A 26,363-nucleotide genomic window follows, 5' to 3' on the forward strand; every position below is an offset into this window, starting at 1 on the left:
AACCAACGATTATTAAATTTGGTACGTTACCAAATGCTAAGATAAAAAGTAATATTTTTTTGCTTTACATGTATAATAACAGTTCTAAAGAAAACTAGCTGAATTCAAATTCAACAAAAGAACAATCATAAGGTATGGAGGTTCTTCGGCAGTAGCCACCAATCATTGCAGCAAGATATTACGACTCCCAAAATTGCATAAACGGGCAATCAGGTGCATAAGAGGCCACAAATTCATAATGTTTAATGCCATATTCGGTAGCAACGAGAGAGGTGGGCAAAAGAGTTTTCAGTCTCATAAACGGCTGTCATACAAACGCAGTCAAATAGGGAACAGGTCCATAACCGAAGAGTTTCAGAATGCAACTTTTTGCATCTAAGCTAGACATAAGCATATGCTACCCCAAGGTGCCAAGCTGGTGCTTCCCAATCCCCCATAGTCTTTATTCCTGAAACACAGAGTAAAAGTCAGAGCAGTGAAAATTGCACCAGTCTTCAGATAAATCTTTAAATTAGCAATGTGTACCCTTTGTCCCTATGTACATACTCCTATTGCCAGGTTTCGGATTCCTCAATAGAAATCACCAGAGATGGGCATGTCATCAAAGCTCCAGAGGTCCATGTTGCTGACTACATCCTGTGATCCATCAAGGTTCAGAAGGCTATCAATCGATTCAGTCGCATCACCATCCAGAAGAAAACTCATGTAAGGTTCTAGATCTGTCAGCCCATCGGTGAGATCAACAGTATTGTTCTCCAGAACAGGAGGCACCAGTGAGTTGTTGGAATTGCTGTTGACAAATGCAGATTCATCACCTTCAGCTATAGTGGAAATGGGAGCAATGGATGTTATATCTGGAGTCTTGGTATCATTCTCCAAGCCCAAGTCTGAGCAGCCAAAGGAGTTGCTTCCCTGGTCAGAGTACATATTCATGATAGGATCCTCAATAGGGGCAGCAGGGTTCATTGCAGAAAGAAATGACATATTATCAGGCTGAACAAATGGCTTGTTTGAGGTGTAGTCAGCAGATGGGTAGAAAGATGCATTTGTGTTGACAGGGTTGTTCACAAGTGCTTTCACAGTAGGTTTGTGTTCAACACTTGACTTGGGTACTTTAGCAGCAGCCAGGCCAGCACGGCGCTTCTGAGCAACTGTTGGTGTGTCAGGAAAGTTAACCTTGGCCTTCTTGCCACGAATCCTGCGTGCTTCAGCATCATAAGCTCTTGCAGCTTCCTCAGGATTATTGAAAGTACCAAGCCAGACACGAACACCCTTGCGAGGATCTCTGATCTCAGCAGCCCACTTACCCCAGGGGCGCTGGCGGATACCCCTGTATTGATTCTTTCTCTTCCTTTTGGATGACCTTGCTGCAGGGCCATCAAAACCAGCAGTAGTCATGGTTCTTAAGCCATCTGCAAAAGGGGATTGCAGCTTATCTAAGTACTATTGTCTCTTTCGACAAGTTAAACATCAAAGATCAAAACCAAAATTAGCATTCACCATGAACATAACGCCTTCATATTTGCAAAAAGAACAGTTTTAATAACAATTAAATAGATAAATCCAGGATTCTTAAGAACAACCCTGGTGCTATAGACCGCATCATCATTATGCAATCATATCTAAAACTTTCACAACAGACGATGCGGCGTAAGAGATACTTCATTCTCACATAAAAGGATAGCTGTAAAATAAACATTCAGGCTAATGTAACATCAACACAATGAACTTATTTGCAGCCAAGGGATCAGAAAGCTGACTTCCAAAAAATCACAACAAAGATCTGCAGGTTGACTCTCAATTACCTAATAGTAACCATCTGGGTAATTAATCAGGGGCTGTGACTCGAGTACTGCATTGCTCGATCAAACTTGCAAGGAATACGATCATACACGGAGCCATGTGAAATAGCAGATGCATGTAAATATATACTCTTATGCTCAATAATATGATTCCTATAGACTAAGAGTTGAACAAAGTCCGGAATAATCCCCACGCAAATCTACAGCCGCATCAAGTTATCCCGGGAGTACAGAACTTTGGCACGATAGGCAACAAAGGGAATTTGGCATCTAATGTAAACAAACACGTCACCATCCAATCCCGCAAAAGGTAGACTTCCCTAGATCTAACAATCAAATAACCGAGTTTTCTTCCCTCGAATCCCAGGTGGTAGAACCCTAGACTGTCTATGCTGCTCAACATTTCAAAATCTTAACGCGACCTAGGACGAAAGCACATCCAATTAGGTCCCGAATCCCCAAACACACAAGCACATTCAATTAGTTCCTGAATCCCCGAACACCCCAAAATCCAACCCTGTACACCAATCCCCTAATTTTCTCTCTCTTCCTCGCCAATCCAACCACCACCCCGCCTTTCAAATCCGCACCTACTCCCTAACCCCTAAAATTCCTCAATCAACCTCTAGATTCCAATCGACTACATCAGTCAAGCATAAAAAGCGCAGACAAGTACAAAAACTAGGCCGCCCCGAGCTACGCCAATACCTCTGGAGAAAGTCCTCTTGTCGGCGACGGGCATGATCTCCACGACGTCGTCGTCCTCCTCCTCCCCAAGCTCCAAATCCGACTCCCCGGAGTCCACCTCGAACTGCTGGAAGTCGGCATCGAAGTCCTCATCGTCCTCCTCCGCGAACCCCGCAGGGTACCGGTGCCGCCTCCCGCCGCTGCTGCCCCTCCTGGGCTTCTTCTTGTCGGGCCACAGGACTCCCTCCGTCAGCCGGCGAGGCCCCGGCTGCTTCGTGAGGTTGTCGAGGACCGCACCGCCGCACATGGCTCAGCCTTCGTCGGGAGCTCCGCCGGAGCAAGCAGTAAAGAGATTGCGAGAGCGAAATGGTAAACGAGTTTTACCTGGGTAAAAAAAAACGTTGGAGAGAGGGGGTGGGGTGGGCATTATATATGGGCTGGCCGGCTGGCGTGTGCGGTGCAGGCGCGTAGGTGCTGGGACGCGTGGTGGGGTCCCCGCGTCAGCCATAGGACCCGTGCAGCGGAAGCGAAGTACGTAGTACTACTACTCTGGTAGCCTTTAGGAAATTTGCAAGTTTTTCCTCACAGAGATAGAGTTTTACGCATCTGCCCCTTAAAGCCACTCCCAATACTCGCTGGTGTATAATATCTTAGACATTAATTAGGTAGCTATATAGAATAAAAAATAATATGGTAAGACATTAAATGAATAAAGAAAATAAGTTAGTATCTTCTATAAAACATTAACTTGACTCAAAATTCAAGATATGGACATAGCATAAATATGCATTATGGTAGCTTATGTCTTATATAATATGAGGTGAGGGAAGAGAATATATATTAACTCTGGTTGCAAATATAGATTATTTTAGTTTTCTCAACTATTCTTTAAATATAAATTGTTCTTAAATTTTTATGTATTTTTTTCTCTTTTGTTCCCGTCTTACCCTTATTTAATAAATGCTATCACTCTTACAAATAAATAAGTTATCTTTTTTCCAATGCAGAAGAAATGAAGGGCAACAAGATCATTTGATCCACTTTCTTAATCTTTATGCACAAATCTAAAATGACATATATTTACAATCGGAGGAAGTATTAATTATGAGTAGAATCTCAAAAGTAATCTCATTTGTTTACATACATCTACTGTTGTAGATTTTTTATCTGCTCATATAAACAGATCCACTTATCAGTATTATAAAATCATCTTTATACAAACAACTAATCATAATCTTAACTCTTGTATCCGCCTATACGGCTTCAAATTCAGTTAACCAAACAAAAACTCAGTTCAACTTGTCTAAATAAATACAACCAAACAAACACTTCTTTCAATAAATAACTTCACTCAGCCTATTTATACTATGCAACTCTACAAAACCTAGTAACCAGAACAAACGGGGTTCTACGAAAATAGCATCTGAAGAAATCAGAAGACTACTTTTGAAAAAAATGAACTAAAACTGAGAAACTAACTAAAAGACGTTTTTTCTGATAAACTATGTATTGAAAAGTCAAAAGACTATTTTTAAAAACAACTTTTCAAATAAACTAAAAGCATATTTTTTAAAAAAACTCAAAAACAAAAGACGAAACAAATATGCGCTTAATACACAACGGTTGCGTATCCTTCTTCTTTCTTTTTTCGAACGCGTATCCTTCTTGGCTGTGAACATTTTGGTAGATAATGAATGGGTTGGCATGAACGTGGAATATTTATTAAACGAATGAGTAATTACTAGTACTATGATCTTGCGGTTCTGTTGAATTAATGATTGTTTGGATGTTCTTAATCGATTAATATCTTCATGTTCAGGAAAAGATTTAGCCCTCGTCATTGTTCTTAAGTTAGGTCAGAGAGCTTTTATGGCATACTCCGAGGAGAGCCGGCACCCGAGTTCCAACGTGGCACGCTCGATGGCGTGCACGACCAAAACGAGCTAGCGCTCGTTCCCAGCCCTCGTTATTTTGAACACGTGTAGTTAAGAACATCTTGCTTAGTTAATTATTATGTTAAAAGTTAGTAATGCCTCTCTTTAGTGCTCAGCGTGGTTGATTTTTTAGTATTAATTAGCTGTTTAGTTCCATGCAAAAAAAATTTAGCTGTTTAGTTATGTAAAAAAATTGATATGATAAATAATTTAAAGAGAAGAGAGAAGGAATTTATTTCTTACTGAAGAAATTAGTTTTGAGCATCAGAAGATACCGTCCTCTGAGACAAAACTCAACAAACTACTCTTAAACATACTATAAGAAATAAGATATTAGGAGTAGTATGCATGTATTAAAAACTTATTTATTAATATCAATTTTTACTCTCTCCTCTTAAACATACCATAAGAAATAAGATATTAGGAGTGGGCTAAAACATATTCCTCACTAGTGCACATTTTACAATCATCGTTCCTAACTGGTGACCAGTGTGGCACGGTACCACACTACCATATTTTTTCACGAAGAGATTTTTATTTCCTTTAACATTCTAATGATTTCTCTTCCAAAAAAGATTTTAAAGGTCATTCCTCTTATTCTATGATTCTCTTTTTTCATATACAAATTTTTATAAAAAAAACTGTTAAAGATAAAGAAAAATAAAAAAATGAGAATCAAGAGCGAAATAAGAAGGAACGAAGAAAAATTTGTTGGAGATGACCCTAGAGCACTTCGACTGTAACTTCATTTGGGTCAGATTGGCTCGGTTGAAAATTTGTCATCGGCCCGGTCCACAACAGCTCTCGTAATTTCTTGGTGCTACTACACAACTACTCATGCTCATAGTCAGTAGTCAGTGTCGTAGCATGGTTTAATCTAAGTGACACAGTACGTAAGGTGTGGTCAATGTTTGCGACTATATATATAGGTCCTATTTTGGTAGGCTCTAGTTCAGCTCTATCTCAGATTTAAATTTTATATAGTTAAATAGAGTAATTTAAACATCTATTTTTATTGTAAAATGAAAATAAGATAACTCACTTAAACATCTTTAATGTATCCTATAGCTTTAACTTATAAATTTTTAAAGCTAGATATATCCAACCTAAAAAATTCTTAAAGATTGTTTGAATTGACGCCCCGCTTCGCTAAGCCAAATTTTTGGTGTTGACTACACCCACCTGCGCGTGTTTGGATGGCCGCTGACGTCCCCACGTCCACACGCCCGAGCTAACTTATTTTTGCACACACATGCTGGCAGAACGGCGATGGTCAAATCATCCACTAATTTTTTTAGCTAGCCGACGATTTGGTGAGGTGAGTCAGAGTGTAATCCAAACAGTCCCTTCGAGTTAGAGTTCTGCCAAATAACCACGAATTCTTATCATTTCCCCCACGTCTGTACCCTCGAGTCCACCGCTAGACCGTCGTCGTCGTCTCCGTCGGCTGCCGAAAGCAACGCGTGCCGAACCGCGCCGATCGCGGCTGCTAACGCAAGGCCAATTAAAAGGTGGCTCGGACGCCTTCGGCCACCCCTCTCCCTGTCCTTTCTCGCGTTGTGCACGCGGCGAGATTCATGTCCGTGAAGCTAGGCATATGCATGGGCACCGTTTTTCTACTGTCCCGTCGATCTCCGAAGCATCTGGCGCTGTCGTTTTCGCAATACAATCTGTCGAACTTTTTGTAGGTGCTCAGCATATATATGTGGCGGCTTCAGAGGTGAGGTTAAAAGTAGGAGTACCAACCAATTTACCCGTGACCGTAAGCGACTAGCTAGCGGATGCAACTTGCTATATTTTTCAGTTGATTACTGTGTCACTTGATTACTTTTGACCGGCCAGCCAATCGATCGTTCTTCTTTTTTATTTATGTTTTCCTGACCAAACGGGGCAGTCAATCGTTGGAGCCGGCTATGTCGACAGAACATTAATTTATAATCTTTTTCTGATGCTGTCTAACTGACCAACGTGTAGATTTTTTTAGATAATGTAAAAAATCCGAACTTTTGCATCATGTGATGCATATAACACATGTTCATTGTTACATCGTCTTAGCTCCTTCTGAAGAACATATACTTACGAGTCCATTCGGTTCTATCCTTCACAGATTCATGAAATAAGTCTGGAGCTAGCATGTGCTGTGTTCCGTTAACAGGAAAACCATTCAGCTGTTGCCTTGACTCTTGGACACGAGCTGCGAAAACTTCAGAAAGAAAACACGGGCGTATACCATTCAGAAGAGAGGCACGAACAACGTTGTTCAGTCAGTAGCTGCTCCATCGCACAAGATCCAGCTCCAGAACACTAGATGCGTTGTTGGTTGTGCAGTAGTTGTCTTGGTAATTTTCGAGAAAAACGTGGTTTCCTTGCGTCTGAACTAAGATACCGCTTGTTTTTGCTAATCTATATTTCGTGAAGAAACTTATTTCTAACTTATTATGAATTGTGAGATTTTATAGTGCAAATTGACTTATAAATTGTGATGATCAACTTTTAAACTATGATAATTTGTTTTTACTTTTAGAACTAGAATCCTATTCCGAATAAAAAACAAACCGACCTGAAGCATGTTGATGTCATAGTTTTCTTCGTTCTAGGTGTTTCCCCCGTGAGCAACCAGCACTTTGCTTCTTTCTACAAACGTCGCCGGGTTGGCGACCCGTGACATGGGCATCTTGTTTGGGATCCGTTCGAAGTCAGGGTACTGTAGCGTAACTTTAAATACGTGGATCTGGAATGAACGCATAAGGTTTAGTGATACAGTAACATTATAAACAGTATTTCGATGAACAGTAAAGTTACATAGTTTTTAAGTCAGAGATACTGTTTTTCATTTAACATCGGACATATTTTTACTGTTGCTATCTAACTTTAGAGTGTGAAGTCAGGATCCAAATCCCTTCTTTGGGCCCTCCATGTTTGACAGGCAATTTGGTGCCAACAACCTATGAACAATAGTTCCTTTTTTAAAAAATAAAAAACTATGAACACTAGTTTCTTTAAAAAGAATACAAAAAACTACGAACACTAGTTGGAATTCTATAGTTGAGTGGGAGTGCTTATTTATTGGAAACTTGCAACATGCGTAAGATAGCTTTGCTGATACTCTGAAAGTGAGTGGAGTACAAATGTGTACTGCAGCTAACGGCAGGACGTGCATTCTCCAAACAGTCGCTGTGAATACGCTGTTCGCTCCGTCTTGCTGATCCGGCCGGCACTAATTTATTATTTTTTATTTGCTATAGAAGGATAAGTTGACTATCTATTTGTCATCATACGAAATGATTTTTTTATTTGACATTGCTTCTAATTTTTATTTCTCACCACCGCCATCCGTTAATCCAAAAAAAACATATTTACTCTGGGAGAAGAAATATCCACTGTAATCCAGTCATATTGTTATTTTTCATATCTATTTTTATAATAGGAAACACAACAAATAAGTATATTTAAATTATCTACACAAAAATTTCTACAACTTTAGTATTTACTGCAAAAATTAGTTTTGGTTTTTACTATGACTAATCATAGTCACAAATACAATCATGTAGACCCTAATGATTGGCAAATAACACGATTTCATATATTCATATCTCATGACCTATTTATTCAAATTTAGTATTCAAAAGTGAAATCATATATTTTTTTTAACTCTATAGTATATCACATTTTAATATTGAACCTCTAAAGAGTCGCAAACTTCGATTAGCTGCCACGCTCGGGGTCGCTATCTTTATCCCTAAAAGTAAATGTGTTTTTTTTATCAAACAGACTACAGTGATAAGAAAAAAAATAAAATTATAAATAATATCGAATAAAAAATTTATTTGGTGGGATGACAAATAAAGAATTTTCTTATTTATTAGCGAGCGAGCGACCGCTTCATATTTTTACGACGTACAGAACGGACAAGATTACTGTAACTTTAGGACTTTGGTATGAGGACCACTGAACAGTTGAGTACTGGTCCATCCGTTCCACTTCCCGATGCAGACTTAATCGACGCGCTGCAGCTGCAATCCCATTCTGATCGACGAGCATACGGCTGTCGGGCTGCATCACCGATGCTCACGCGCCGCAGCTATCGAAACGGCTGCATTATTTAGCTCGCACCGGCACACGGGCGCCGCAGGACGGAGCTGCCCTGCCGTGGCCACGAGGCTCGCGTGGCTTCGCGGAATCTGGGGAACGCGCGTGCTGCCGACATCATCGGCGGGTCACCGCGCCGCAGCGACGAACGTGCGCGGCGTGGGCGGCGCTGATAAAAAGCTGCTGCGCCGCGCGGCGCGCGCGTTGTGTCGAGACCACGCTGCCCGTGTCGGATCTCGGATGGCCCCTTCGTTAACGCTCCGCTGGACCGAGGAGCGTGGCCGGCCGACTACTGTCCTGTTTGGCTTTGGCTTTTCCAGTTCACATGCTTCTGTAACCATGCTTTTCGGGAACAAAATTCTACTTCACAGTATGATTTTTCTTTTTCTCTAAATGCCTCAGCGGTTAGATAAAAAAAGGGTATTAATCAGAATCTCGTTAGTATCTTTATACAATCTTATAAAATTTCTTTTCCACTTTTCGAGTTGTTAGTGTTGCGAACCAAAGTGTGATTAATAACCACCAATGACAGTTGTGCTTATCCGTTGGAGAAGAGATATCTCCCCGACGGAAACACATCCAGTCATCTTGTATATAATCACAACGTAACAATGAAATGAAAGAACAAATTCATTCTATTCTCGAGTTCAATTTCGAGTCTATATCTTCGTTTCTACTCCAACAGTTAGACTAATCACTGAGGCCAAGCCCATGGCGCTGAGTCAGCTGCGTGCCTCGTCAGGCCAGCTAGGACTGTGGCTTGCGTCGGGGACATGTGACTCCATCCGTTGTGCCTGCGTTGCTCATGCCATGATCAGCATCTGGGCCATGAGAGAACAGAATGACTCACCAGTTTAACTGGTTGGTGGGCAAGCTGGAAAGTGCCAAATTCTTACGGACTACTGGTATTTTTTGTGTGTTCCTCGCAAAAAAAAGCTACTTTATTGTGTTCTTAGGATCGGTACCAGATTCTGAATGGCAGAATAGTTTGGATGAAAGTATCGAATCGTTCCAGTTGATGAAAGTACTTTTGCTGCTTTGGGGAGTTAATTTCATACACTCGCTACTTTTTTAGCCTAATTGACACAAAACCAATACAATCTTGTACTGTATCACGGATCCATCAATAATGTTATTCTGGACGCACGTCACGTAAGCAAGCTAACATGTTTATCTGGACTGCTTGTGGATTAGACTGGATCATAGAACAAATGAAGACCTACACATAACATCATTTAGGTGATTGTCAGCATAAGATGTCATACGTGGGTCAGCTGCAATTTCTTCTTTATGATGCTGACAAGTGGGTTTTACGGGATCAGGAACGAGGAGTACAACAAAACGATAGTTTTGTGAGAAGAGAGTTCAAGTTATTGGTGTGTCTATGATACAGGACAAGATTACGATGATTCCGTGATAATTATGCTAAAAAATGGTGAGTTTGTGAAATTTAACTATGCTTTGGGAGAGACGTTGACGAAAGTTCTAAAAGTTCTAACGCACTCAGGTCGCCCTGGAATGGTTAAAAATATGTGTTATCCCCCCCCCCCCCCAATGTGTTATTTAGATTCATGTGATTATAAATATTGCAATTTCGAGATATTCTATTACGATTCGGTATGTAGAAACATGAAATTACATAAATCTTAAAATTATGGTTTTTAATTTGTTCCATAATAAATATCATGGTTTTGAAATATACAACTACATTTTCAATATTTGAAAAGATACCATTATAAATCTCTCTGAAATTGGATCAATTCTATTTCCTTAGTCTCCAGACTAGGGTTCAATTTATCGATGGTAACAGATCCAAATTCGCGGTTACCAAACTTAACGCTCCGGTCCGGTTTTAGAAACCGAATGGTAACCAAATTTAAATTCAAAAAATTGAAAAATAAAAAATTCAAAAAATTCCTAACAAAACTAGAGACAATTCTAACACCTTTTGTGAATTTTGTTTTTTAAAAATAATGTCGTTTACATCATATTCTATAGGGAGGAAGTTTGAAAAAAAAATAAAAAAATTGAAACGTACGGCTCAGATATTAACTCATGTTAAAGAAAAACTTTAACATGTAAACATATAGTTTTCTTGATGTATCTTAAGAGGACCTTTTCAATTGATTTCACTTAATTTAGAGTTTTATTAATTTATTTATGGTTTTTACAAAGTTCACAAGCATAAAAGTGAATATGTTAAGAAACAATATTGTAATTAACTTTTTCATGTCTATTATTATTTTTTCTATAGAAAACATAGTATAAATAAACCAATAAAAGTGGTTTCACTAGTTTTAGAGGTGTGATAGGTCAGTTATGAATTAATCTAGTCGCAACATATTTATATATTTTTAGAATATTTATAAAAGATTTGTAGTGGCATAAACTCAACTTCAAAAGATCTGAAATATTTGAAAACCACGATACTTATAATGACATAAATCTAAAGAACACCCCGCCCTTCACAGAAACCGAAATTTGGCCCAGCCCGTCCGTGGGCAGCCTGATCGAAGGATAGAAACACAAGCTACCTTTAGTGGGCCTTGCATTCTTCAAGGCCCATGTTATGTGCTTTCTCCTCAGGCCAAAAAATACAGCCCAGAAATTAATGAAAAAATTAAGATCTCCCGAGTATTTTGGCGGGAGAATCCCCTGCACTGGGCCATTTCCTCACGAATTATGTTACGCGTGCGACCGCTAGCGGACCAGTCGCGGACGACCTGTCCGACTGCACACGCATGGACCGAACTCGCGCTGAACAGATGGACGGACGGACGACGGACGAAAACACGGGAGGAAAAAACTTTCCGAAAATGGTAAGAGCGGTGGGCTGTCGGGCGCGGCGCGCGTACGCTTCCGCGCGAGCGCGCGCTGATTAGCCACGTCCCATTTCCTCCCTCCGAGATCCCCAAAACCCAAACGGAAAATTTGGGTGGAGAAAGGAAAAAAAAAAAAAAACAGGCTGGAACCCTAGTGGCGGCGATGGGGCGCGGCGGCGGCGGGCGGTTGAAGAAGGAAGAGGAGGAGGAGCTGCGGGCGGCGAAGCGGGGGTACAAGGAGGCGCTGTCGGAGGGGAACCGGGAGGAGGAGGCGCGCTGGGCCAACGTCATCGGCGACATCCACAAGCGCCGCGGCGAGTACGTCGAGGCGCTCCGCTGGCTGCGGACCGACTACGAGGTCTCCGTCAAGTACCTCCCCCAGCGCCACCTCCTCCCCTCCTGCCAGTCTCTCGGCGAGGTCTACCTCCGACTCGGCCGCTTCTCCGAGGCCCTCACTTACCAGGTCACTCCTCAGTCGCCACCGTTCTCGGTTCTATTCAGTCATCACTGACCATAATTTCAGTGTGGTACGTACTACTGAGTTTTAGGATGGAATTTTATTTTGGGGGCGAAATTATTAGCTTGTACGGTTGCATCAATGTTCACTGTCTTTTGGATCATTTGGCAGCATATGATCTGGACGTGTATTCGCCTATTTGGACTGCGTGACAAATATTAGGTTCGGCTGTTGAAATTATGGTTTTAGTGGAGTCTTGCTCATTTGAATGCTCACTGTGGTGTACTGGTGTGGGCCATCTGGTGGTGCATCTGTACACAAAAAAATGATCTGGTAATGCATTGAAATGTTAAGTGGTAGTGGTGAATGGCTACATTTAACACCTGCCCCAGTTTGGCCTATCTCAGGTTAGTAGTAGTGTGTTAAGCACACATGGGTTATGGCTATGGGTGGTTTAGTTGTTTGAGATGCTTATAAACCTAGGGGTAAACCTCCTATACCAATCGGGTTACTCTTTTGGTTGGTATGCATTGGTTGTACCTGGTCTGTTACAGTACATCTATTAAAATATGATCATTCGGTGATTTGTTCAAGGCCCTTTTGATGTTAAATGCTAAATTATTGTTTCATTTGAGATGTTAATTATTAGAATAATACTCAGAGTTACCTTTATAATCCAAAATGTCTATTTAATGCCTTTACTACATGAGCTCATGCTTCCTTTTCCTTGATGCTTGCTGGCTCGACAGAAGAAGCACCTACAGCTTGCAAAGGAGTCTGATGACCTTGTTGAGCAGCAGCGAGCTAGCACACAGCTTGGGAGAACATACCATGAAATTCTTCTGAGGTCTGAAAATGATCACAGTGCCATAAGGAATGCCAAGAAGTATTTTAAATCTGCAATGAAGCTGGCAAGGACTCTAAAGGAGAAATCCCCGTCTCAAAAGTCTTCCTTTCTAAAGGAGCTTATTGACACATACAATAATATGGGCATGCTTGAGCTGGAACTTGATAATTTTGAAGAAGCCGAGAAACTACTTATACAAGGTCTGAAGATATGTGATGATGAAGAGGTAAATCCATACGATGACACTCGCACCAGGCTCCATCATAATCTTGGGAATGTTTACACTGAATTACGCAATTGGAATAAAGCCAAGGGCCACATTGAGAAGGACATAGAGATATGTAAAAAAATACGCCATCCTCAAGGTGAGGCAAAAGGGTTCATAAATCTTGGGGAGTTGCATTCTCGGGTTCAAAAGTATGAAGATGCAAAACTTTGTTACAATAAAGCTCTTCAAATAGCTAAATGCTTGGAAGATGAGGATGCACTAATTGACCAAATTCACCAGAATATTGAAACTGTTACAAAAGCAGCTGAAGTACTTGAAGAGTTGAAGAAAGATGAACAGAAGCTGAAAAAAGTTGTCAGAGATGCTTCTAATGCTCGTGGGACATCTAAAGAGAGAAAACTCCTCCTTGAGCAGCACACATGGTTGGATAATCTTATTGAGAAGGCGAGGATGATATGTGCATGGCAAAAAGTAGGTGAACTGAATGGTAATTAATTATGTGATCTTTAGACACCTAATATTAGCTGTAAACTTGAAACACCTTTCCATCTGTCAACTTGCTTTATTCCTTTTTAGGTTTTGTTCACAAAAAAGAACTTTGTTGCATTTTTTGCTGGTTTATGCATGCACATGGATAGCAATCTCTAGGTTACATATGATGACTTCTCTGAAAGAAATAACATGCAACATTATGCTTTGTTCTAGCTTTTGAGTTGCACCCCTGAAACTGTATACAATCTCTCCAAAAAATAATTGATGAACTGAACATAAACTTTACTAAGATAGGAAATAGTGTCTCGCTGCAATTTTTTCTGGCAGTCAGAAATATTGATGTTTTGTTTGGAACCTCGATGTTTACACATATAGGGTGAGATTGTAACTTCCTTCCTAACTGCCTGTATTTCGTTTTTGCACTATCGAATGGCTTCATGGTGTAGGCACCTGTTTTGAACTACACATAGATTGTTTCCTGCCTTTGTGTTGTACTAACTACTATCACAAATTGGTGTGGATTTATGTTTTATCAGAAAGCTGAGATAGCCAATGTTACACCATATTAAGTTCTGTTAACCTGAAACATTTCTGAGCAATATAAAGAAAAGTAACTCGATTTTGCTGGAACTATTTTTTATGTCCAAATGTTGGATTGTTGCTAAGGGAAATGGTTTGGTACATCATCTTTGTGTGTCCAAACTCGTTAATCAGAAGACTCACAGTGCAGTATATGCAAGATTCTTTATTTTCAATTGCACCAGCAATTTGAATTTATCAGCTTTGATAAATGTGGGTGCCTAATAAAACCCATCACGCATAATTTTATTTGCTATATTACATTTAGAAAATGAATTAGTGATCGATATATTGACCTTTCAAGTTCCAGAACTGAAATAATCAAAGTGACACACATAAAAGGTCAAATGCACTTATGCTCACTGCAGTAACATCAACAAGGCACTGAGGTGCGATATAATAAGCTCATGGCTCATTCATGTAAACTATTTGTTCTCCAGCACAAGGAATTTTCGAAAGGGAAAAAAAGGGTAGCCAATGAACTTCGTGATAAGGAAAAGCAGAGTGACTCTCTTCTGTCCATAGGAGAATCGTATCAAAAGCTTAGAAACTTCAGCAAAGCTCGTAAATGGTACATGAAAAGTTGGAACATATATCGGTCGATTGGGAACTTGGAGGTGAGTCTACATGTCCTCATTTGTATTGTGAATATGCTGACATGCCCCTACCTAGTACCACCTTTCAGTTGTACTCATTTACTTGATACTTCAAGTTTCAAATCATGCTCACCTTGGATATGTGCAATTTCAGGGGCAAGCATTAGCAAAAGTGAACATTGGGAATGTTCTCGATTCTTGTGGTGACTGGGCTGGTGCGTTGCAAGCTTTTGAAGAAGGCTACAGGCAATTTCTTGATGCCTTCCTGTCCAAAAGTGAAAAGATATCAAGTCTGCTTTCATGCTGTGATGTTTTAGATATATGTCACATTAAAGTAAATGGCCATGAACAGCACATAGGACATGACACGGGAGGCTCACCTACTAACATGTTCTTTTATGCATTCAAGCACCCATTTCTTGAATGTATAAAAAATGGTACATTTAAAAGTTTGTGGCTGAGATATGAGAAATTTGGAGTGCCAATATTTTGAGGACAGCTGCATCTTTTGTTCTAGGTTGCACTAATCTTCTAAGAGAACACTTGGCATATGTCAAGGGATTGAAGCTATGCTAATCATCCACCACTTTTGATGCTTTTAACATCTGTACAACTGGGTTGGTACTAGAATTTAGATTTTGTATCTCATATTGCCATTTTAGTTTTCGTGTCATATTGTTGTGTTGTGTCTGTGTCCATGCAATCTATCTCGTAATAGTTCCTGTGAGTGCGCTATAATTGCTCTTGTCCTTAATGGCATACTGTTTCCACCTTTAGATTCTGATAATTGCATCATATTCAGGATTTCTGTGGAAGGTGACCTACCTAATGTTCAACTTTCTGCCCTCGAGAATATGCATTATAGTCACATGGTCAGATTTGATAATATTGAAGAAGCCAAGTAAGTTACTAAGAACAGATATTGCACAAAAGGATGTTATGTGATCCTGTTACTAAAGAGACTTTTTGCCCCTCAGGAAACTGCAGCTAAAAATAGACAACCTGAAGCAAAAATTGAATCAACATGAAGCAAGGGATACTGTTAGTGACTATTGCTCAGAAACTGACACTGAAGGTGGTAATGCATATGACAATATGCATGATCCTAAGGATGACAATGGGCAGGTTGCGAATAAATATTCTGAGGAACTTGATGATGATGTTACTCTTGCTTCACTGGTTCACAAAAGCAGGAGCTCATCCAAGATTAAGACACCCGAGATACGTAGTCCTTCTATGAAGGTTGATGAATTATGTGATATGGCCGAAGGCACTAGGACAGTTTTAAGTACATCATGTACTAATCACTCTGTTGGTAGAAAGCGTGTTCGTGTGGTCTTATCAGATGATGAGAGTGAAGATAGTCCTGAAAGTGTTCAATACAAAAAGACGTCCACTAATCACACAGATAGCATGTCTGTCTCAGGTACGGGTTTATTAGCATTGTATACTCAGATGTTGGAATGACTGTTATTTATCTCCTAGTTGTATTGACACCTCCTTTTTCATGACCAACAGATCATGGAGCAAACAGCAACAGAAATCAGGTAATGCAACGCATCCGATGCCTTTAGACTTCTGTTCTTGATATGAAATTGAGATATAATGTTGTTCACAGCATCTGCTGGTTCTGTTTGGTCCCATCAAATGTTATTGAGAATTTAAAAGAGTCAGTTGTCGACTTTTTATTGTGCTTTTGGGAAAGCCCCAGATATTGAGAGCTATTATCCATCTGCAGGATACTTTACATTCTAATGAAACCAGGGATGCACCATGCCCTGCTGAGGAGAGTATCTGTTCATTCAAATCAAGTAGTCCTATTGGTCATGCTTTTGAAGGCGTAGAATTAGGTGCTTCCAGTGTAGGAAAGGGATCAGCATCCAAATCAGCAGCAAGTGGTTTCAAGCTTAGTACTCCTGCTTCAAACAGTCAGCATGAAAGCCAAAATGTTGGTCTTCTGTCCACAGAAGCTGCTCCTGTAAGTACTATTGTTAATCCTATATTCTCATGCTCGCCAAACTATAACTTTTTGAGAATGTCAGCAAGCGAAAAGCATACACAAATGGTGTTTTCCCTTTGCTCTTAGTTTATTTTTTGGAAAAATTCTGTGAGAATATGTTATGGTTAATCCAGCTAATTACTCGGGTAGGTCCACAAATGTACTAAAAGCAATCCTCATTCCAAACAGGACACTTAGTATTCATGATCTAACATTTAACTTTGGGAAGGCATCCATTTGTGTTTTTCATTTTGGTTGTTGCATGAACCAGAGTAAATTAAACGTAGGCTTGAGCTGCTATGTGCAACTACCTTATGAAGACACCGATGTAGACATGTAGATGTATCCTCGAGGGATACTTTTACTACCACCAATCTGTATCACTTTGCCAATTTGCCACCTTTGTGGATGTATGGTTAGTTGGTTAGATGTCAGAGGCACTTCACGAGTTTTTTGGGTGCAAACCATATTCAAGCCTGCATAGGATCAATGCATGGTTTGTCTTCACATTCCTATCTGTATCAGAGTTAACTTTTAAAGGATCTGCACATGGTCCTTAGCCTCAGTAGTCATTATGTACAAGTTACACAGTTACTCCAGTCTCCAATTATGGAACCTTTTGTTTTGTTGGAATAAAATAGGATGTTTCTCAATGTGCAGCACTTCTGGGCCTTCAAAATTGGTGAACATTTGGTTTACTTGGATGGACGTGCTTGGGTACAGGAAGGTGCTTTTAGCATTGAGTCCCTCAAAGTTGAAGTGGCATGTGTATATTATCTTCAGATTCCTGATGAGAAGAGGGCCAAAGGTTTGCCTTTTAAGTTCTACTTCCTCATCAATTAGCTTTTACTTTGTCTTTTTTTGCATTTTTCCTACTTTGCTAGGTTTGTCTCCTATTGTTGGGACAATTATATAGCTTTGCTAGTATTCTGATGGGGAACCTACATTTATTTTACTTTGTAGGTTTATTACCTATCATTGGGGAACTCAAGTATTGTGGAAAGGCATTGGATGATGCAACATCAATAGATTATGTTGATCAACTTGCTTCTGAGCAGAAGTGTGTTGATGTTGTTATTGATGGTATGTATGTTGATTATCTTTTGATAGAATGGATATGCCTTGTTGGCTTGTTCTCAACTATTTTCTTAGGACTACTAGTCTGGCATGGATGCTTGGACATATGAACATTTTGGGCATGTTTGTTTCCTTTGGTCCCCCTTGCCTATCCTTGCTAGTGGGCAAGAAAAACCTTGCTAGTGGAGAAGAACCCATTTCTCTCTAGAAAGGGCATCCTTGCTCAAATTCAAATTTTCTTGCCTGGGTGTCACACTCGGGACTAAACCGAATGTAGCTATATGTATGTCAGGATCAAGTTACATGCATATAGTGACGTCATAAGTGGAATAATAAAACAATATCATTAACTTTAAACATACATTCGTTCTTACCGCATGGACCCGAGGGTCAAAAAGCAAATGAAACGGTAGCAGAAACTATGCGAAGTCTTTGGTCCTTCTGGGCAACTCCACAGGCAATCGATTGATAACACACCCTAGAATGCGTCATCTTCCACGAAGTCTTCAATATTTGCCTTGACTGAGTGTGGTGTTTATAACAAGTGTGAGTACGTCTCGTACTCCGCAAGTTGTGGTAAAAATGCATATCAAGGCATACAACAAGGGGCTTATTTGCAAAAATGCAGAATTTAAATAAACAGTAGTTCAAAAGTGATTAATTAGATTAAATGAATAATATTTCATAACCTCGAGATTCCAACCATCTCGACATATCCTCGTGTTCCAACCACCCAATCATACCACTACCTCAAATACGATTATCACCACTGTGATTGACTATACCAGACCACCAAGTTGTTTCTAATCATGTGAGGGTCCATAACACTCATAACCGTGAGCACAGCTGATATATCATATTTTTTACTTTGCAGAGATCGTAAACTTTACCTACAAGACGTGTCTTCCTGTTTTGTCTAGTACTTGTTGGTCGACGGATGACTCTTACACACTTCTGAGATGTGTGCTAGGAATCCATTGCAAAGTCTTTCCAACGCCTTTCTCAGCATGTGTCGACCCGCTAAGGTTTCATCGCCTTACACAAGTGGAGTACACTCTCCACCCCAGAAGCTCCCTCCTGCACCTTACGGTTCTAGAAAGTACACCCTTCCGTCTTCGCACCACCAAATGATTTTCACAATGATGAGAGAATAACAAATTAATCGACTAGGTCTATCCCATAACAAACTTCTGGTTGTACTGATTTCATAGGTAGTCGCTCCACGAACCGGTCCTTAATATGGTCTGGGCAAGAATACCACTAACCAATCAACAAGGGTAATCACCAGAATATCCATCCAAGGTTAACCATGCCTAGAACATATCCACAGGCCCTCCCACTTACCAACACATGTCCAGACCCTAAGTTCCATATTGCTATACAAAACATTATTCCACAAATGTTATCACGGTTGCATAAGACCATTATACATGTGTAATTAACCGTTGTGATCCCAACAATCTCAAAGCGAGGCTAAGCATGACCTACCGATCCATACCAAAGCCATGGCGACAAGGAAAATAAGGAATATTAAGGATAGCCTATTTTTGGAAATCCCAGCAAGATTATTAGCACGTAATTTTGTAAATAAAACATTTGCAATAATAGGTACAAAATGCGTCAAGGACAACTTGCCTTTTTCCAATGTGCTGCTCAGTGTTATCGAAATCTGGGTCTTGAAGTCCCTCAAACTGTTCTGGAACGTTATCAATATCATAGGAAATATCGACAAACAACACAAAGAAAACACTAAGAACAACATACCAAACGTCATCAACACACTTTAAAAGCACTATGGTTGGATAGATTATGATTTTAGATAGACGAAGAATTGTCTAAATAGGAGTTAGGATGAAGGAGAATGGGCTTTCGGGAGATGGATTAGGCTGAAAAGTAAAAGCTGGTTTACTGGAATTATCTTTCTATGGGAAAAGAATTTATTGCTCAATCATTACTTCAGCCTTGACAATATCGTTGCGCAATGTTCAAGAAGTATAGGGCTGACTAGACTTCGCTGACTAAGCTAAGAAGCATGATGTGACGCTGACTTGGCATGCCATGCAAGCGCCGACTTGGGTTAAAGAAGTGGTACGCTGAAGTCTAGTCTCGACCGCCCGTGATGGAACAAATGGTCGGAGGTTGCACTGTTGGGTTAAGGATACTGCCGGCGACTGTGCGTAGCGGCGGCGGTAGCTCAGGTTTCGTCAGAGACGACGATTAGGCGTGTGGTCACTGACATTGACGCTAGGCTTCGGTGGTGTTTTAGCGAAACAAGGGAAGCATGGCGTAGAACGTGAAAATGCTAACTCAACGGTATGGTTGGTTTTGGAAAGGGTCCTCTGAGGTAGCGGCAAAGCAACGACAACTGCTCTCAGGTTCAACTGTGGTCGCATCCAGAAACAACGATGAATATACACGCGTTCCTGGATATTGGCTATGAAATTTGAGAAACCGTCTTAATAGAAACATTCATATTTCCTGGAAACACAATTCTATGGCACTGGTTTGGGCTGATCATCTCTTGAGAGGAAGATCGATCAGTCAAAATGAGATGGGTGACAGCTGCGGCTTGCCGCGGTTGGCAACCGCGTTCCGGTCGAAGACTCCATGGGACACGCTGTGACGCAGTGGCGCATACATACAGATTCTGGATTGACGGGGAACTCGAATGCAAACCCGGTGCGTGTGCAGAACACATCCAAACATCGGACAGCGGGTATGACAACCTTGAACTCGGCGGCGTAGGTGTTCTACTGGCCGACTTGTTTCGTGGGGTGCTTAAGGGCTACAAGGGGCACGTGTTGGCGAAAGGGCATGGCAATCGGTGCCCTAGTCGGCCTCGAACATCGATGCCAATCGGCGGCCGCGTGGCTGTCCGTGATGGCGACGACCGTGGCGGCGCAGCAAGGGCTTCGTGGGGACTAGGACTTGGTTGGGGCTTGCACATGGCAACGATACAGGGGGAAAGGAGGAGGGATTGGTCTTTACCTTGCTACGAGGATCGGGGAGGAGGTCGTCAAGACGGTGACACAGTGTGTCACGGGCGGCGACGGCACTGGCGAATGGCGTGCATGGATGTGGTGAAGGGTAGGGGTGGTGTTGATGGCGTGCTACAGGGTAGAGACGTTGTCGACGTCGGTAGGGGTGACGGAGCACAGCTCCTCCATAGGGCGACACATCGGACGACGACGCGACGTGGCAACGCGGGCAGGGCAGTAGGGACGGCTAGGGTTTGGGGCATGGGAAGGGGCAGGAGAGGGTGTGCAGCTCCTATTTATAGGGCTAGATGTGGCTGGCCACTGTGGACCCCAAGCTGAACACAGCTCGGGTTTGAGTTCGAGTCGGTCAGGTTTTTTTTTTTTTCGCAGCCCTCTATTTCATGGATGATATCTACATCATTCGAACTCCAAATTGAACGTTCTTGGACTTTATCTTGTAGTACTCGAAAAGATCTTCAACTTTGGTATTCATTGGAACTTCTGAAAACGCCATCTTGATTTTCAAAAATGCGTCACAATATAAACTGTTTGAACTCGGATTTATCTGCGCAGTACTGATTTTGAGGGTCATAACTCCTAGCTTTAATTCCCAAATGGGGACTTCCATAGGTGCAAATCAAAGCTCTCGACGAGACCTACAACTTTAGTATTATCAATATTTGTATTTGAGGCAGTCTTGAACTCTGAAACTGCGTGGGAAGATGTGGTTGTCCAAGACTTCGTGAATATTTACAGATTTCGTAGATTCTTTTGTTGGGGCTTTTAGAAGACTTGTGTGTCGGTCAAAAGCTTGGGCTTGGGCAGGATTGGGCCCAAGGGCACTTCAGGCATATCTAGGGTTTTAGAATAGAAACTTTTGCAGAGAAATTTGAATAGGGTTTGAATTTGAATTGAGTTTGGAGTAAATTTGAGAGAAAGGAAATATGAGGTTAAACACGAATGGGAGTAATAGGGAATTTGAATTTGGATTTATACAGGATTTGAGGAAAAGAAAAGATTGACTTTAAGCAAGGATTTGGATAAGATTTGAATTAAACTAGAGAAGGATTAGGTATGATCAAGTATTGAATAGATGATGAATTCAAGGATTTTGAATTTCAACCATTAAGATCATTAACTTATTCATTATTGAGTTTTTGAAAATAGGTTTTAGACTACTCTACTAGTGAAGCTACTCACTAATGTTGAATTTTTTTGAAAATTTGTAAAATTTTGGAAAGTAAGTTGTTACACCGAGAGCTAGGCTAATCAAGATTGGGCAATGGAACCAAACATACCCATTTTTGTTGTTAGCAATTTGAGGATTGAAACAAGTATGGTAAACGAATACTATATAACAATGTGATTTGTATGCTGTGTCATAATAGCCTACTACAATGAGTGCCAATTTACTGACTGCTCCAATGGCTTGTACTGACATGTGCTGACAATAGGAAAAATCCTTGGCAACATTGTTTTCCATACAAAGTTAAGAAACCTTCCTCTTTATTTGTGTAAATTTTCCAGTGCATGTATTACACTGGCTCATACAACTGTGAAACATAAATTCTATATTTCTGACCAGTTAATCTCTTCTGACATACCATATTTCTAATGAAGATTGGGTGCCAAAGCGGTTGATGAAATTGTATGTTGATTTCTGCATGAAGTTATCAGAAGCGCCCAATAAGAAGCTGCTGACAAAACTATATAATCTTGAGGTAAGTTTGTTAGATATGTATGACTCGTATCGGAATGATAATGTCACAGAGCAGGTCTAGTTAACTTGACCGAATATGATCCTGTCTTCTATTTTCTGACAGGTCTCTGAAGATGAAGTCATTGTTTCTGATTGCGGACTGCAGGATCTGTCAATTACACCCTTTCTTGATGCCCTAAGATCTCATAAAACAATAGCAGTGTTGGATCTTTCTCATAACTTGTTAGGTACCCTTTTCCAGTAACTACTATTATTTTCATTGTTATCTTTAACTTGTGCATCAATACTTTGACAGCACTGAAGAAAATTAGTTACAACTAAATGGTTGTTTCTTTAGGACCTCGTAACACAGAACATGTGCTATCAATCCTCTTATATGTAGTGCTTCTATGTTCTTCCAAGAAGTTAAAAACACGAATTTTAAAGCCTGTTAAGGACCTTATAATGAACCGTGCACTACTCCATTACTAATAGTTTTGCTTCATGATTCATGCAGTTTAATTTGTATGAGAGTATAGAAGCAATACTTTGCTCTTATGCTATCGCATACCAGACTGATTAAGCATTTATGTTCACTAATCACAGGAAACCAAACAATTGAAAGGCTTCAGCATATATTTGCTTCATCAAGTCAAACATATGGTGGCTTGACTCTGGATTTACATTGTAATCGATTCGGTCCTACTGCTTTGTTTCAGGTTTTTTTCACAATCCCAGAAATCTACTAAAGGAAATTCTGCACGCACCTTTTGCACATTTATGACATGGATCCTGTTTAAAGAAGTTGAGGAAAAACATGGAAGCATGTGTGCTAATCTTATACACTATATCCAATGGGGTTATGTCACAATAAAGCAAGTTAGCAAGATATCCGCTGGATCGGGTTAGATATACATGATGCTTTATTAATATGTAAACCATTGTTTTAAGGGCCAATTCTATTCAATTTAACAAAGGAGGGCCTGGGGTTCTGTTGCTAAATGGATCTGGAACAGGATGCAAATAACCTTTTGAACTACGAGCAGCCATTTCCTGCAGAAACCAGTAGAATTAGTTAGTTTCTGAAGATTTCTTTTCTGGTGTTGTTGCTAATTCTAGTTTGTTGCCTGTTTTCGTTATTTAAGAAATTAACATCTCTTATATGCCAAACTTTAGAATCCTCTTTCACTCAACTTGCAACAGACATATTAGCTGGTAACTGGTTGAATTTGTTGTCTTTGTTCAGAACATTTACTTAAGTTGTACATTGAAATTGGAGTGGCCTCATATGTGTCAGTGTGTCACTGGTACTTGTCCAAACTTGCCAACTCAAAATATTTGGATTTCTCCATACTCTAATCAAACTGGTGGTCTCAGTCCTTGACTGGAGTGAACTGTGATTGGTTTATAGTGGATATTAGGTACCTTTCTTTGGGTTTCATCTCCATAAGAGTGGCTGGGTCTTAACCTGGGCTTGGGACCAGTTATGTTGGTACAACATAGGCGGAGTTATTAGGAACCTTTCTTTGAACTCTGCAAATTTGATTTGTATCATTGTTTAACACAAATGAAGACTTGAATACCAAAATAAATTCTGTTGCTTTACAGAATATATTGCTTTCAAGGGCAAAATTGTAAAGTCATTTTTTGCCTCCTTATTTACTGATAAACAGATATGCGAGTGTGCTGTTATGACTGTTCGATTGGAAGTACTTAATCTATCTGGGAATCGCCTCACAGATGCTTGCAGTTCTTACCTTTTCACAATCCTGCAAAAGTGCAGAGGTATGGAGCTCTCGATATATCAGTAAGAATTGCATATATCATCTTTTGGGGACTGGAGGAAGCCAAGAAATGCATATATCATCTTTTGGGGACTGGAGGAAGCCAGGATATAGGCTTCTGAGGTTTTCCTGGATTTTTTTTGTTCCTTGACTGTATCATAAGGGACTTCACTTTCATTTTATAAAATGTATGTTCTGTTTTCACTTCGTTACAGCACTGTATAGCTTGAATGTTGAGCAGTGTTCTATCACGTCAAGAACTGTTCAAAAGATGTCAGATGCACTCCACGAAGGGTCGGCCCTTTCACATCTCTCATTAGGTACTTTTGTTGCATGATTATCTAGTGATCTTGTATGACTCAGACTATTAGCGATGTTCATGTGCAAACGCTCATAAATTCCATATTCATGACAGGAAAGAATAATCCAATTTCTGGCAATGCAATGCTTAACCTTCTCTCCAAACTTTCCTCTCTGACAAGGTTTGCAGAAACTTGTTCCATATATGTCAATAGATACTAAGGTGCAGCAAATAATAGACTAGCCATACATTTTGTCCTTGCAGGTTTTCAGAACTAAGCCTGACTGGTATAAAATTGAATAAGCTAATGGTTGATAAGCTGTGCCTTCTTGCACGATCCTCATGCCTATCAGGAATTCTGCTAGGTGGAACTTCCATTGGACCGGTAAATTTGCTTTCCATTTTTCCTTTCAGAAAAAGTCTTTGCTTCGCAGCCTGTACACAAGCCATGTCATCTTATCTGTGCTGCTATTTATGCAGATGGGGACAATTAGGCTTACCGAGGCATTGTCTTGTGCATCTCAAGAATTGCTGAGGTTGGAGTTGTCTAATTGTGGGCTTACAACACCTGACTTCACACAAATCTGTACAAATCTCTCTCAGATCAATATTCTTGACTTAAACATTGGAGGAAACTCCATCAAGCTGGAGGTTTAGTTCCTATTCTCAGATGCTTTGGTAATATGTATTCCCATATTTCAGTAGCCACAATCAGTTGAGTTACGTTGCACAATGCAGGGTTGTGACGCTATTCGGGCAATGCTTGTGAATCCCCAATGCAGTATTAGATCTCTCACCCTTGACAGATGCAACCTTGGACTCGCCGGAATTGTTTGTATTATTCAGGCACTATCAGGTGAGGAATAATTATATTGCAAACAACAGTCTCTGAATCAAACTAATAGTCTCTGCTACTTTCAGGAAATGACCAATTGGAGGAGCTGCGAATGGCTGAGAACACAAACTTGGCACTAGAGAGAACAATGCAGTATGACGAAGACATGCAGGAAGTATCAACTACTGAGCAAAAACAATGTAACAACCCTGCCGTAAACAATTATATAGCCCCAGGGAAAGTAGATCTTGAGAATATGCAGGTTGCGGACAGTGAAGATGAAGCAGACAACGAGAACCACCGTTCGGTATCTGGTCCACATGGGAGCTATGCAAGTTCATCGCAGAAAACCCCTTGTCAGATAATCCAAGAACTCGTGCATGCCCTGAATTCAGCAAAGCAACTGAAGGTGCTTGATCTCAGTCGGAACGGTTTGTGGGAAGAGGCCATACAGTCACTGTATTCTGCTTGGGCTTCTGGTCCAAGAGGTGATGGAATGGCTCGAAAACATGTAAATAAGGAGGTGGTGCACTTTTCAGTGGATGGTATGAGGTGCTGCGGCCTGGAACCCTGCTGCAGAAGAGACTTACAAATGTGAACCCGGAAGGCCTTCCAATGTTAGATTATGGTTGCTCTCTGGAAATAAACTAAACAGTGAATTAACTTCGGATTCGTTGCAACTTGTAAGAGGTGGGCAAAGACTCAGAGAATTTGGGCTTCACCAGCCTTGTAAATTGTAATTATGTTGACTTGCGGGAATGTAGATAGTACATGCTTCCCATTTATTTTTTCAGTTATGTCTATAGTTTCAGTTATTAGCATGACTTTTGTCCCTATTATAAACTTGTCATCACAGCAACCCTTTGGAGATGGATAGTAAAAGAGTTTCTTTGCCAATTCGGAGGCCAACCAAACCAGAGTTGATCTACACATCCATATCATAAATCATGATTGGTACACCACATAGAACAGAACAAATGTAATATTTGAGAATCACTATAGCCAAGGAATCGCAGAGGTGCTTAAAACGGGAATATTAATGCCCATTTGGCCACTATTGGCAACAGATATCAAATTGTTTTGTCGAGTGTACCACATCACTAGACAAGAATTTGCTGGTTCTACGAATTGGAGAATATTGACAATTACGCGGATA

At 40.5% G+C, this 26,363-nt stretch overlaps 1 protein-coding gene and 1 pseudogene across 1 annotated transcript; one reads left to right on the plus strand and one right to left on the minus strand.

Moving 5' to 3' along the window:
- Positions 1-214: 214 nt before the first annotated feature.
- LOC133919941 (ethylene-responsive transcription factor 1-like) lies at positions 215-2,882 on the minus strand (annotated as a pseudogene).
- Positions 2,883-11,316: 8,434 nt separating this feature from the next.
- On the plus strand, positions 11,317-26,121 carry LOC133919942 (protein TONSOKU-like). The gene is made up of 20 exons (XM_062364522.1): positions 11,317-11,797; positions 12,541-13,338; positions 14,379-14,555; positions 14,689-14,780; positions 15,337-15,435; positions 15,512-15,960; positions 16,053-16,081; positions 16,273-16,512; positions 17,194-17,341; positions 17,497-17,616; positions 22,209-22,309; positions 22,412-22,535; positions 22,894-23,006; positions 23,961-24,072; positions 24,287-24,391; positions 24,487-24,553; positions 24,637-24,757; positions 24,853-25,023; positions 25,111-25,228; positions 25,294-26,121. Exons 1-20 carry the CDS (start codon positions 11,498-11,500, stop codon positions 25,803-25,805), a joined length of 3,996 nt encoding a protein of 1,331 aa, XP_062220506.1. The 5' UTR covers positions 11,317-11,497; the 3' UTR covers positions 25,806-26,121.
- The last annotated feature ends 242 nt before the right edge of the window (positions 26,122-26,363 follow it).

This window comes from Phragmites australis, chromosome 5 (genome assembly GCF_958298935.1).
Source record: "Phragmites australis chromosome 5, lpPhrAust1.1, whole genome shotgun sequence".
NCBI classification, from domain to species: Eukaryota; Viridiplantae; Streptophyta; class Magnoliopsida; order Poales; family Poaceae; genus Phragmites; species Phragmites australis.